We start from the raw sequence: 14,840 nt of genomic DNA, 5'->3' as shown, positions 1-14,840 counted from the left end.
CTATTACCGGAATTCTCAGCAGTGCCGAGACAAGCTGAAGAGTGATTACCGGCAGGTAAAGGACCACAACAGCCGGAGTGGGTCAAACAGAAAGACATGGAAGTGGTTCGACCAAATGGACGGCATTTACGGGAACCGCCCGGCGAACGGCGTGGATTCGGCGACGTCTTTGTTGGAGGCGATGGAAAATGGTAAGTGTTGTTCTTATCCCCTTGGTGCAACGCTTATATCTTAACAAATGCATGTTTTATATCGTAACAAATACATGTTCAGTCTTTAACTTGTGTAAAAAGTTCCACAGGTGTCTCATGTAAGTTGTTCTGAGTGAGCTAGCAAACAACGCTGTTTTGGAAGGCTAGCACAGTGTCTCACCTATGCGGTTACGTGTATGCGTTTCATATGTTCACACTTTTTATTTTTTTTCCCTCAAGACTCGGTTTGTGCAACCGATGAGTGTTCGGTTGCTGAGGTCAGCGAAGATCCTCCAATCCCGCAGGCTTCAGAACCGACACTGGCATCGCAATCTGCAGCTGAGGCAACAGCTGCTATCTGCATTCCACCGGCACCAACACTGGTGTCACCGCCTGTATCTGAGACAACTCCTGCTGTTTACTTTTGTACTTTGTTTTTTTTAATAAAGAGCATGGTTTAACTAAACAATATGAACTGTCAACTGCATTACACATTACACTCCATCATTGTGTTTACTTTTGACTAACCGCGGCATGACACTTTGTAGTCACCTGAAACCGACGTCACGTTAGTGGTGAACGGGCCAACTCCACCCACTTCCAGGCCACAGTTTGGGTGGAAAAGGAAATGTTACTGGTGCCGTGTCGTGTGGTGTAGTGTAGGGCTATATCGAATCGAGTAGAGTAGGGCTAGCTTGGCGGTGGAAAAGGGGCATTAGTCTCTCCAACGTGTCCTGGGTCTTCCCTGGGGCCTCTTCCCAGTGGGACGGGCCCGGAACACCTCACCGGGGAGGCGTCCAGGAGGCATCCTAACCAGATGCCCGAGCCACCTCATCTGACAGCGGTTCTACTCCGAACCCCTCCCGGATGACCGAGCTTCTCACCCTATCTCTAAGGGAGAGCCCAGACACCCTGCGGAGGAAACTCATTTCGGCCGCTTGTATTCGCGATCTCGTTCTTTCGGTCACTACCCACAGCTCGTGACCATAGGTGAGGATAGGAACATAGATTGACCGGTAAATCGAGAGCTTCGCCTTCTGGCTCAGCTCCTTCTTCACCACGACGGGCCGGTGCAGAGCCCGCATCACTGCAGACGCCGCACCGATCCGTCTGTCAATCTCCTGCTCCATTCGTCCCTCACTCGTGAACAAGACCCCGAGATACTTGAACTCCTCCACTTGGGGAAGGATCTCATTCCCGACCCGGAAAGAGCATTCCACCCTTTTCCGGCCGAAGGCCATGGTCTCGGATTTGGAGGTGCTGATTCTCATCCCAGCCGCTTCACTCGGCTGCGAACCGCTCCAGTGAGAGCTGAAGGTCACGGCCCGACGACGCCAACAGAACCACATCGTCCGCAAAAAGCAGAGACCCGATTCTGAGGTCGCCAAACCGGACCCCCTCAACGCCCTGGCTGCGCCTAGAAATTATGTCCATAAAAATTATGAACAGAATCGGCGTGCCCCAATGAGTCTGGGAGCTATGTTGTCTGGAGCTTTAAGCCCCTGGTAGGGTCACCCATGGCAAACAGATCCTAGATGAGGGACCAGACAAAGAACAGCTCACAAGAACCCCTATGATGATTAAAGAAAATGGACACCGTGTTCCCTTGCCCGGACGCGGGTCACTGGGGCCTCCCCCTGGAGCCAGGCCCAGGGGTGGGGCCCGCCGGCGAGCGCCTGGTGACCGGGTCTGTGCCCGTGGGGTTCGGTCGAAGAAACGATACGGGTCCCCCCCGATCTGAATCAGAGTGGTGTTTTGTTGTTGGACTTCTGTGCTCGTCACGGACTGTCCATAACGAACACCATGTTCAGGCATAAGGGTGTCCATATGTGCACTTGGCACCAGGACACCCTAGCCCGCAGCTCGATGATCGACTTTGTGGTTGTATCGTCGGACTTGCGGCCGTATGTCCTGGATACTCGGGTGAAGAGAAGGGCGGAGCTGTCAACTGATCACCACCTGGTGGTGAGTTGGCTCCGCTGGTGGGGGAGGAAGCCGGTCAGACCTGGCAGGCCCAAACGTATTGTGAGGGTCTGTTGGGAACGGCTGGCGAAATCCCCTGTAAGGAGGAGTTTCAACTCCCACCTCCGGCAGAGCTTCAACCATGTCCCGGGGGAGGTGGGGGACATTGAGCCCGAATGGGCCATGTTCTGTGCCTCCATTGTTGAGGCGGCCGACCGGAGCTGTGGCCGTAAGGTGGTCGGTGCCTGTCGTGGCGGCAATCCCCGAACCCGCTGGTGGACCCCAGTGGTGAGGGAAGCCGTCAAGCTGAAGAAGGAGTCCTATCGGGCCTTTGTGGCCAGTGGGACTCTGGAAGCAGCTGATGGGTACCGACAGGCCAAGCGGAACGCAGCCTCGGCGGTTGCTGAGGCAAAAACTCGGGCTTGGGAGGAGTTCGGGGAGGCCATGGAGAACGACTTCCGGACGGCCTCGAGGAGATTCTGGTCCACCATCCGGCGGCTCAGGGGAGGAAAGCGGTGCAGATCGGGGTGGTGGTCCCCCTCTTTAAAAAGGGGGACTGGAGGGTGTGTTCCAACTATAGGGGGATCACACTCCTCAGCCTTCCTGGTAAGGTCTTTTCGGGGGTTCTACAGAAATATTCAGATGACTCTGCAGTTGTCGGGTGTATCAGAGATGGACAAGAAGCTGAGTACAGAGAGCTGGTGGACCGCTTTGTGGCATGGTGTGGGAACAATCATCTCATCTTGAATGTTAACAAAACAAAGGAGATGATTGTAGATTTCAGGAGAAACAGGGTCAGAAACAGATCAAACCCTGTTTCCATCATGGGAGAAGAAGTGGAGGTGGTTGAGGAATATAAATACCTTGGTGTTCATCTGGACAACAGACTGGACTGGAGACACAACAGTGAAGCCATCTACAAGAAAGGACAGAGCAGACTGTACTTCTTGAAGAAGCTAAGGTCCTTCAAGGTTTGCAGCAAGATGTTGCAGATATTCTACAAGTCTGTTGTTGAGAGCGTCATTTCCTCTGGCGTCATCTGTTGGGGCAGCAGAATCAGAACCAGGGACCTAAAAAGACTCAACAACCTGATAAGGAAGGCTGGTTCTGTTCTGGGGACGACTGTGGAACCTCTGGAGACAATAATGCAAAGAAGGATTTTGCATAAAATCAAGAGAATTATGGACAACCCTGAACATCTTCTCCATGAGACTGTTATCGGAAAACAGAGTCTCTTCAGTCAAAGACTTCTTCAGTTTGGATGCAAAACGGACCGCTACAGGAAATCTTTCCTGCCCACAGCCATCAGCATCTATAATAACTCCTTGATTTAATTGAGTTACATCAATATTTAATTTCCCTCTGGGATAAATAAAGTAATTTTGAATTTGAATTGAATTGAATTGAATTGAATCTCCTCCAGACAAGCTGTAAGTGTGGAGAGAGAGGATAATTGGCAAGGTGAGGGGGCTGGCAATGATGAAGATGGAATGGGTTGGGCCTCAGGCACATTGCTACCTAACTTAAGATAAAGCTGAGTATCATCAGCATAGCACTGAAAAGAGACCCCATACCTGCTGATAATGCGCCCAAGTGGGACCATATATAGATTAAAAAGAAGAGGTCCAAGAACCGATCCTTGGGGCACACCACAGGAGACAGGATGGCTCAGTGATCTGGCACGACCAATGGAGACAAATTCGGATCTGTCCATCAGGTATGATCAGAACCAGTCCAGGGCTGTGCCAGTGAGTCCTGCAAGGTGCTGTAGGCGGTGGAGAAGGATGTGGTGATCTACAGTGTCAAAGGCTGCTGACAAATCAAGAAGGATGAGAAGTGAAGAAGAGCCACGATCAGCAGTCATCAACAGGTCATTTGTGACCCGGACCAAAGCTGTTTCAGTACTATGGGCCGCACGGAAACCAGATTGAAATTTGTCCAGAATTCTATTGTCATGGAGGTGCTCTTGAATGTAAACTGAGACTAATTTCTCCAGAACCTTAGCGAGAAAGGGAAGGTTGGAGATGGGTCTGTAGTTTGCTATGTCCTGGGGGTCCAGGGTAGTTTTTTTAAGGAGGGGTTTGATTATGGCAGATTTCAAAGTGGGGGGAATGTGACCAGATTGAAGGGATGTATTTACTATGGTAGTGATGAGGGGACTGAGAGAGGCAATATGGGCCTTAACCAGGGCTGTTGGGAAGGGGTCAAGGGCACATGTAGAGGGTTTCATGGCCCTGACAGTGGCCTCAATTTCCTTCACACAGACCTCTGGAAACGAGCAAAAGGGGGAGAGCTCCAGAGCCGTAAATTGGTAGTAGGTCTAAGTGCTGGGGGGAGAGTGGTGAGGGCTGATCTGATTGTCTGGATCTTATTATGGAAAAAGGAAAGAAATTTATCACATAGGTCATTAGTAGGGTCAATGATAGAAGCTGTTCATGGCTGAAGGAGTTGAGTGATGGAGGAAAAAAGTACTTTGGAGTTACCAGGGTTATCTGAGACAACAGATGAATAAAATAGTGATCGGGATTTTTTGAGAGACCTTGCATATATCGTGCGATGCTCTTGATAAGCTAGCTTATGGACTAACAGACCAGAGGCTAAAAAGCATCTCTCGAGCACTCGACCAGCTGTCTTCATTTTCCTCAGCTCAGGAGTAAACCAGGGGGATGAGTGTGAAAAGGTAACTGTTCTCTCTCTAACAGGAGCATGATGGTCCAAGATGTTAGCGAGGCTGGTGTTATAAAAGTCTACTGCATTAATGGATACTGGAAGGGAGACAGGAATATGAATATTAAGGTCAGTAGCTAGAAGTTCAGAGTTGATCTTTTTCAGATTTCTAAAATAAATCTTCCGCTTTGGATTGGTGGCAAGGTCCAGAAAGGGAAGCTCCAAATAAACAACTTTGTGATCAGAGACTCCCATGTCATAAACAGAGAGATGTTGCACAGTTAAGGAGTTTGTGATGACAACATCCAGAGCATGTCCACGAGAGTGTGTTGGCAATTTGACATGTTGTTCCAAGTTCAAACAGTCCAGAAGATGAAGGAATTCAGCTGCTTGATGATTGTTGGGAGTATCAACATGGATGTTGAGATCCCCAAGGATGAGTGTGTTGGAATTTGTGGAACAAAACATTGACAGAGTCTCAAACATCTCAGAGAAAAAGGAGGAATGAGGTTTGGGGGGCCTGTAGATGAGGAGTACTGTCATTGAATATGGTGGTTTGGAGCAGAAAGCCAAGCACTCGAAGGAGGACAGCTCAGGCAGAGTCACAGGAGAAAAGTCAAAATGACAGCTAAGCCGCCGACACGACCTGAGCTCCGTGTTCTCTGGAGATATTTATGTCCAGGAGGACAGGCTTCATTGAGAGTATAAAAGCTGTTTGGCTGATGCCAGGTCTCTGTAAGGCACATAATATCCAGATCCTTATCCTGGATGTGCTCTTGGATGAGGCATGCTTTATTGGACAAGGATTGCACATTGAAGAGTTCGATTTTAAGACGAGACTCAGACATGTGTCTTCCAATAGGCCTGAGAAGTTTAAAGTCCACTCAGCGTTTATTATCCGGCGCCCAGAGAGAAGAAGGAGCAGCTGTAGTCGCGTGAGGACTACAAATCCGAAGAGCCGCGGCGCTCTGATGACGTCGACGCCGTGCGCCAGAGCGCCCAGCTGACCAGATGACCGGCACGGAATAACCAGTCCGATGGATAATAAATTTTCTCCAGGAGCTTCTGTGAACATAGCGAGGTCGTCGTAACAGGCCCAGCCTTTTGATGATGGAGATGTCCAGGGGACCGTCAGATACGTTGCCGTTATTGAGGCTCAACAGCTCCGCAGCCGAATAGCTTAGCATCACGCTAGCCGAGGAGGGAGATTCAGCGTCATACAGTGGCACCTGGATGTTGAAGTATAATGTCCCCCGAACGGTTAAACCAATATCCAGGAACGCAGCGAGGTTCAAAGACAGCAGAATGTGTATCGCACACAATAAAAACAAAACGCTGTCATTTAGGCGGAGAAGCGGCGAACATATCACGCCAGCGTCCTCTCCCTGTTGCCATGGTTATTTTCTTTGGTTATGCGTGAGGGGGATGAAGCTGAATACCGATCTTAAAGACCTTAAACTTCTGGAGCTTGTCCTCGTCTCTTTATGACAGCGAGCTGGCTTCAGTGGTGCAGTGAGCCGCAGGGGGTCCACCGACAGGGACTGGAGAATATCTGATCCCATCTTCAGTCAAAGTTCAACACAAAGTGGATTTTCTATTTTGGGCGGCAAGTTTTTTCCCCCTCAGCACTCTGGAGGCAGTTTCTACTCGATCTGCTCCTGAATCTCTATTAAAGCAGTTTGGTTTGCACGAGGAGGCATCAGAGGCATTAAACATGTTCCTGTTAGTTTATGCATAAATACGTCTGCCGCCCCGCGTTCTGTCGCAGCGGCGCCGGAAAGCACGCCCGTGTTAAATGAGGCGTGAGGCGGCGCAGACGTACCTGCATAGGCATTGACGCACTTGGCCAGAACACCTAGAGGCAGCAGAGGGTCGATGAGCGTGAGCAGGCGGGAGGGCGAGGCGTCCGTGGTGAGCATGGTGGCGGGGTAGGCGGCCATGATGCCATCAGGGACCCGGATACCGGAGGTCAGGGCCCTCATGGACACGGTGATGCAGAGGTTTCCTCCGGCGCTGTCTCCGGCCAGACAGACGCGCTCGGCGGTGGAGCCTGAAACACACACAGAGGCGTGAAAAGAAACAATCACCGAGGTTCATGGTCACAAACTGGACGTGGAAAAGGACGGAAATCAAAGTATTTTTAATCTAAAAGCTGACACACATTTCCTGATGCTGAATTATTCATCACAACTTTTGATTTTTTTTAAATTAATTAATTTATTTAGTCATTTATTATTATTATTATTATTATTATTATTATTATTAGTTAGTAGTAGTATTTTTATTAGAATTGGTATTATTATTGTTGTTGTTAATATACAATAATTGTAAATATTAATAATTTTTTGAGCTACTTGACTAAATTGAATTTCCCCCATCGGGGGATGAATAAAGTATTTATCTATTCTGTTCTATTTACAGAAAGTCTCATTGTTACTTCTGCTGTTCCTTCATCGTCCAATGAGGAAAAGGGAAAACCTGGAACTCCAGCAGTCCTGTGACGTGTCCAGCAGCAGGGAGAGAAAATAGGGCCAAGCGATTGTGAGGTCTGACTTTTTCCTGGAGAACGATTTTGTGATGCAAATGTATTACTCTTTTGAACGCATATTGTTCTGAGAAGCTAAACGCTTTATCTTTTAAACCCCAGCCAACTAGCCGGACTACCTTCATCAACCCCAAAACGAGGCTGGAACTCTGCTCACAGGACGCAGCAAGGGGTAAGAAAATGTTCATAAATGATGTTGCTGATATGGGATGTCATACAGCTTCATGTCAAATGAGGCGAACTATCCGTTTTAGCATGGCGGTGCAGTTTCTCAGTGGAAACTGAGCGTGTCTGACGCTGCTGGAACTCGTGAATCTGAGAGTTTCTGGTAAAATAATATAATAATTATAATAAAATATAATAATAATAACACGTCAGAAGAAAAGTGCAACAGCAGAAGCACTGACAGCAGTGACCTCGGGTGAAGTAAAACATCGGGCGTTCCCTCTGGTGATAAACTGTTACTGTGCAACAGTTTGAGCCTCTACATGTTGCTACCTGCAACACTCTGAAGCTTCAGACTGAAAGAAGCACTTTCTGTCAGCTCGTTTGCTCAGCTAACATCAAACAGCTTTGAGTTCTGGACCGTTTACGATGAATTTTGGGTGTTTTCTGAGCAGCAGCTGCATGTATGAACCAGATGTCCATCAGCCTGAACTCTGGAACCTTTAACCTTTAACCCTGCCGGTGTCTTCCCTGTATCGTGTCTCTTTTCTCTGAGTTTCATCCCTTTCTCTCTGATTGAGGGTAAACAGAAGACTTTCTGTGTTTAATGTTGAGGCAACAGACTGTTTACAGCCAAACTAATGAGATTCAGTTCACTGTGTCCCCGAGCTGAAGCCTAAACAAGTGTTTTCTGAAGGTGGCACCCGGATTTCTCGCAGACTTTATCAAAGTTCTAACGCTTGTAATGAATTAACATCTATGTACAAACAGAGCTGCTTTTACTAAACCTAAAGTTTGAACATTTATTTAACAAACAGCTGAATAAACAACCCGATGAACTGAAAGTGAAGTAAAATAGGTGCTTTACTCTTTCTTTTCTTACGTGTTTACTAGGGCTGGGCAACATTAAAATGTTTAATCTAATTAATCACATGATTTCCCTGATTAATCACGATTAATCGCATTTTTACGCAAAATCCAAAAATGAATCCAAAAGTAGTGTATAGCTTTTACAAAATAAAAGCCTGTGAGCAACAGACTTTTACAATAATAAAAGCCTGTGAGCAACAGACTTTTACAAATTAAAAGCCTGTGAGCAACATACTTTTACAATAATAAAAGCCTGTGAGCAACATACTTTTACAATAATAAAAGCCTGTGAGCGACAGACTTTTACAATAATAAAAGCCTGTGAGCAGCAGACTTTTACAAATTAAAAGCCTGTGAGCAACAGACTTTTACAATAATAAAAGCCTGTGAGCAACAGACTTTTACAATAATAAAAGCCTGTGAGCAGCAGACTTTTACAAATTAAAAGCCTGTGAGCAGCAGACTTTTACAAATTAAAAGCCTGTGAGCAACAGACTTTTACAATAATAAAAGCCTGTGAGCAACAGACTTTTACAATAATAAAAGCCTGTGAGCAACAGACTTTTGCAAATTAAAAGCCTGTGAGCAACAGACTTTTACAATAATAAAAGCCTGTGAGCAGCAGACTTTTACAAATTAAAAGCCTGTGAGCAACAGACTTTTACAATAATAAAAGCCTGTGAGCAACAGACTTTTACAAATTAAAAGCCTGTGAGCAACAGACTTTTACAATAATAAAAGCCTGTGAGCAACAGACTTTTACAATAATAAAAGCCTGTGAGCAACAGACTTTTACAAATTAAAAGCCTGTGAGCAACAGACTTTTACAATAATAAAAGCCTGTGAGCAACAGACTTTTACAATAATAAAAGCCTGTGAGCAACAGACTTTTACAAATTAAAAGCCTGTGAGCAACAGACTTTTACAATAATAAAAGCCTGTGAGCAACAGACTTTTACAATAATAAAAGCCTGTGAGCAACAGACTTTTGCAAATTAAAAGCCTGTGAGCAACAAACTTTTACAATAATAAAAGCCTGTGAGTAACATACTTTTACAATAATAAAAGCCTGTGAGCAACATACTTTTACAATAATAAAAGCCTGTGAGCAACAGACTTTTGCAAATTAAAAGCCTGTGAGCAACAGACTTTTACAATAATAAAAGCCTGTGAGCAACATACTTTTACAATAATAAAAGCCTGTGAGCAACAGACTTTTACAATAATAAAAGCCTGTGAGCAACAGACTTTTACAATAATAAAATGAATAATAAAACCTGCGTTAATGGGCGACAAAATATTTATCGGCGTTAAATACTTAACGAGTTAACGCGATAATAACGAGTTAACTCGCCCAGCCCTAGTGTTTACGTTTATTTAGTGTATTTAAAAATGCAGCTGAAACTAAATGTTAATTTTCCAGTCCAACAGAGGGACATAAGGAGCTATATTCACTCAATTAACTCTAAGTTTTTGCAGCTGTAATCTCTTATAAAAGGACAAAGAAAAGTTAAAGAGGTTTGAGGCGTGCACTGACCCAGCAGATGACAGTTGTTCAGCGCCCAGCAGTAGGCGTAGAAGCACTCCTCCAGAGCTCTGGGGAAAGGCGCCTCGGGTGACAGAGAGTAGTCGACGGAGAGGATGGGGACGCCCAGCTCCTTCGACCAGCTCCGGAGGTAATTCTGATGAGCGAGCGGCAGAAGAAGACACGATGAACTCGGTCTGGTGAATAATTAAAGGACTCAACAGCAGTCCGGCAGCAGCACGACGTTCCTTACCTCGTGGGACCGAGACGTCTGGGCCACGAAGCCTCCTCCATGGAAGTGGATGATCAGCCAGGGGGAGCGAGGTTGCTTCTGCACCCAGGGAAGACGGGACCCCGAGGCGGGGGCAGGATCCCCGCGGGCCAGCCTCAGCAGCTCCTCAGTGTCCTGCAGAGCGGGAGGACACCTAACTGGATTAAGAAGGAAGGAAACGAAGCAGTCCAGCTCCTTTATCAGCGACTCTTCTGTATCTTACACCCGATTAGGGACAGCAAACCGGCCTCAGATCCACCATTTAGTTCTGAATTTCTGACAGATGGCACACGTCTGCTGGGGATGCATTAACAAATATTCTTATCTTCCTTATCTTTTGTTTTAATAAAAAACTAAAAGATATGGAACTATCTACTTATTTTATAAGATATCTACTTGTTTTCTTTCATTGTTATTATTATTTTTCTCACAGAGTTCAGACTGAACATGGAGAAGCAGCATTTAGCTGTTATGCTGCAAACAAGTGGAACAAACTGCCAGTGGAGATTAAACTTTCACCAAATGGAGACATTTTTAAATCCAGGTTAAAAACATTTCTTTTCTCATGTGTCTATGCATGAAATCTGCACGATATCTTTTAACTTATCTGGACTGTTGCTTGTTTTTAAATTCATTTAAATTATTTTATTTGTTTCTCTTTATATTCTTTTATGTATTTTTAATGCTTCTTACACTCCCTGATGCAATGCTTATAGATAGATAGATAGATAGATAGATAGATAGATAGATAGATAGATAGATAGATAGATAAGTACTTTATTCATCCCAATTTGGGAAATTATTGTGTTGCAACAGCGTACAGTATAAAAGATATGTAAACAATTAAAGGAAAAACAAGCAAATAGAATAGAATAAAAATATAGAATAAATACAGTGTAGAATAAACATGAGAGAAATAAACATTAGCTATAAACAAATCTACAGTATGAAGAGTAGGATAAATAATAATAATAGTAATAATAATAAACATCAGTAAACTAAATAAAAACAGATTTGTACATTTAACAATAAAAGGTAAAAATAAATTTAACTGAGCAGACTGAACCAATAAGAAAAATAGGGTATATGGATAATTTACATTATATTGTACTATTTTGTGTGAAGCACTTTGAGTTGTTTTGTACATGAAATGTGCTATAAATAAACTTGATTTGATTTGATTTGACAGTAGTAGCAGTTTATTCCCTGTTTTAAGGTGTTTTGGACCACAGGAACCTTTTCTTATAACTACTGGAGATATTTCCTACTTGTAGTTCACAGAACTCCCTTTATGGGGTCTTTAAGTTTTATCTGTACGATGATCGGTCCAGATGTTGACTGGATGAACGCACATCGAATCGTTTTGTTTAGGGCTGAAACGATTCATCGAGTAACTTGATTACTAAAAACCCTTCGTGGAAACGATCCCCTCCGACGCTTCGTTTAACTCCCACCAACGCCCTGTCATCACTGTCCACGCAACGTTCGCACGCACGTGCTGCGTTTGTAGCAGCTCGATTTGATGGAGGAAACCGGAGAGAACAACCAGGAGCAAAATCAGACTGAAGGCTGAAGTTTGGGAGCATTTCAAAGAGAAGAAGAGAGAAAACGCTGAACGGTGATTCCACTGTAAAAGCCAGTTAGCTTAGCACGATAGCACAGCGTCAACGCTCCAGCATCTCAGCAGAAAGCAGAGAATATATCAGGATGAGAAAAGCTTTTATGAACACGTCTTTTGGCCTTAACAAATTTAACCCCACACTTTCCAAATCCTGTAACAAATGCCAGATCTCAGAGGGATCATACTATCATTGCATCTTTGACCCTTTATTAAAGATTTCTCCAGAAAGGTCTGTAAAGAAACTTCTGACATATTTGCTAAAGACCTGGACCTAACCCCACTGTCTTGTGTTCTTGGTTTACATTCTGCACTGAACCTAAATTCTTGTTTGCTGAGACTGCTCGATGTTCTTCTGTTCGGTGCCAGACGGTGTATTAAACGGTGTATTATTCAGTGGGTCCCCGACAAACCTTCACACTGGAAAAAAATAAGTAAAAAAACAACAAATACAAGACGATTTTGCTTGAAATAAGCAAAAAAATCTGCCAATGGAACTAGTGAAAATCGGCTTCTCCAGATTTCTTGAAATAAAATGTGATATTTAGGACTTTTGAGATAAAAGTGATCTTGAAATTAGCTTAAAAACCCCTTCAAATGTAAAAAAAAAAAAAGCTTGTTTCATATGAAATATGAAATTTGTTTTCAAGACTTTTTCATTTAACAAGATATTCCAGATGTATTGTCTTCAAACAAGTCCCTATATCTGGCTGAAATGGAACTTGTTAGGCAGTTGTGTCTTATATTAAGTGTAATGAGATCATTTAACTAGAAATGAGACAAATATACTTGGTAAGACTTTGATTTTTTCAGTGCAAAGCTTTCACAGGGAACTTATTCCCTTAGAAGCAATGACCTGCCGGCTTAAGGACAAACCTCTGTTCTTTTATAAAACTTGGAATCCATTTTTAGGTTATATTGGTAAGGAGAGTGCACAGACTCTACAGAAGGGACTTATCTGGTCTGACATTCCCAGAGGAGCCACACTTGAGTTAAGTCTTTAAGAAGCCTGATTTATAAAAAATAAAAATAAAAAGTGCCCTGCCCATACGCGGCGTGCAGGTTAGCTAGCTAACATAACTGCGGCGGAGTTTAGGAGTTAAGAGACGCCCCTTATCATGGAGAAACGAACGGGCAGCACCAGCGACACATCCACTCACAGAGCCAAAGTAAAAAAGAAATGCGGTTCTTTTAGGATGGAATGGCTGTCTGAGTATGTGCAAACAGAAGAACAAGCAGTGAAACTGGGGGAGATTTTTTCTTTTTCGAGTGAGAAAGGTCTACTCTGCAAAACATCCAGGCCAAAGCATGACTCTCACATATAACAGATAACATACTACACATCTTATGAACAACAAGATTGTCTTTTTCATTTTAAGTGGGCCAAATCACTTATATTAAAAGTAAACTGATGAAAATTGCTGCTGTGATTTGATTCTTTTAATGAGCCACACTGCAAAAAGTGAAATCTAAGTAAAAAGAAATATCTTAGATCAAAGGGATAGATGCTTATTTTTTGTCCGATAGGATAGTTCTTCTTAGTAAGCAGTTTTTATGTTAGACTGTTTCACTTGTTTTAAGTGTTTCTGTCCTTAATTATCTAAATAAGATATTACAGCTTGTTACTGAGATTTCAGGACCTGTTTTGAGTAAGTATATGCTTGAAGCTAGAATATCAACAGTTTCAAAGCTGGTTTCAAGAAATATAAATTATAATAATATAATATACTAATTCAATTTATTTTTTTCAATATATTGAGAAAATAGGCCACGTGTATTTAATTAGAATCCAGAAAAATGTACTTGTTAGTAGTTAAAATACACTAATTCTAAGGTATTTGTCGATTAATTGAGATTAATATTTTTACTTGATTTGAAAAATCTTGACAAGCCACATTTTCTTGTTCCATTGGCAGATAATTTTGCTATTTTTAAGCAAAATACACCTCTGCAGAAGCTCACCTGTCCTTCCCGCAGCTCGTGGGACACCAGGCGCATGTGCACCGGCCCGGGGCCCCAGTGGGCGAGCGGAGGGGACACGTGGGTGGACAGCCTGGGGTCCGAAGCCAGAGGGAGGTGCAGAGTGACGGGAGGAAGGGTCAGGGTGAAGTTGACCTGCACCGGGTTGGAGGCTATCCGGCTGAAGCCCTGGACAGAAGGAAAGGTGCACAGGCGTGAGCGTTTGGAGCACAGCGCCGCTCCTCGGGTGGCTCAGAAACACAAACCAACATACTGATAAAATGTTGGACTCTGTGACGTTCCAGAAGGACTTCCAGAACTGCATGTCCAGGTTCTGGGTGATGCGTTCGAACTCGGCGCCGCGCAGCTCCGGGTCGATGACGTATTTGCCGGATGTGAGGAGAGAAAGGGCGGCCTTACCTGGAGAGGGAGAGGGTTTCAGCAAGAGAACAGGAAGTGGAACCACCTTCATCTGCACCCCGGCGTGGAACAAGACTAGGGTTGCAAAATTCCCCGAATTTTCAAAGACGGAAACTTTCCATGGGAATTTAAGGGAATTAACAGGAATTAACAGGAATTAACGGGAATTAACGGGAATTTATGGGAATTTATGTGAATAAACTGGGAATTTTCAAAATTGAAGGTTGGCTTTTCTAGGGAACTTAAATATAGTTGAGGAAAGTATATTTTAGCATAATCTTGACTAAAACAAACAGATGCCATTCCTCAATCTCAATGCACAGAACACACTGCTTACTGCATGGCTATTGAGACCACGCCCCCTACTGGCACGTGCACGCCTCCATCACATGTACAGAAGATTTCTAGAAGACTGGACCACACTTTTGAGCCTGAAGCACAAAGACTATTGAAGGCACACATTTGAGCCTGTGGACTTAACAAAGTGAAGTAAGGTTTGATGATAATCTGGGGAATTTTGGATGGGGGGGGGGGGTGTATTTTTGAATGAGGGGGGTTAGGGGATGGGTAATATTGAACCCAACACTTCTGTTTTTGTTCATCCATGAAACAAGTAATTAGAACGTGTTCCACTCTACTTACAAATA

The 14,840-nt window shown here is 44.1% G+C and overlaps 1 protein-coding gene and 1 long non-coding RNA gene across 2 annotated transcripts in view; one reads left to right on the top strand and one right to left on the bottom strand.

Annotated features, from left to right (window-relative positions):
* Window positions 1-14,840, bottom strand: part of lipea (lipase, hormone-sensitive a) — a 29,632-nt gene that overhangs the window by 5,460 nt on the left and 9,332 nt on the right. Inside the window, exons 5-9 of the mRNA XM_075449189.1 lie at window positions 14,048-14,193; window positions 13,777-13,962; window positions 10,179-10,331; window positions 9,938-10,082; window positions 6,643-6,870 (exon numbers count right to left, since the gene is read on the bottom strand). Coding sequence (XP_075305304.1) covers window positions 6,643-6,870; window positions 9,938-10,082; window positions 10,179-10,331; window positions 13,777-13,962; window positions 14,048-14,193 — 858 coding nt within the window. The remainder of the gene's footprint in view (window positions 1-6,642; window positions 6,871-9,937; window positions 10,083-10,178; window positions 10,332-13,776; window positions 13,963-14,047; window positions 14,194-14,840) is intronic.
* LOC142367226 (uncharacterized) lies at window positions 7,147-14,699 on the top strand. The gene is made up of 3 exons (XR_012767043.1): window positions 7,147-7,366; window positions 7,468-7,537; window positions 13,731-14,699. It is a non-coding gene; the product is annotated as an uncharacterized LOC142367226 (long non-coding RNA).

This window comes from Odontesthes bonariensis, chromosome 18 (genome assembly GCF_027942865.1).
Source record: "Odontesthes bonariensis isolate fOdoBon6 chromosome 18, fOdoBon6.hap1, whole genome shotgun sequence".
NCBI classification, from domain to species: domain Eukaryota; kingdom Metazoa; phylum Chordata; class Actinopteri; order Atheriniformes; family Atherinopsidae; genus Odontesthes; species Odontesthes bonariensis.
The sequence above is the reverse complement of the archived record's forward strand: the minus strand, read 5'-3'. Positions and strand labels throughout refer to the sequence as shown.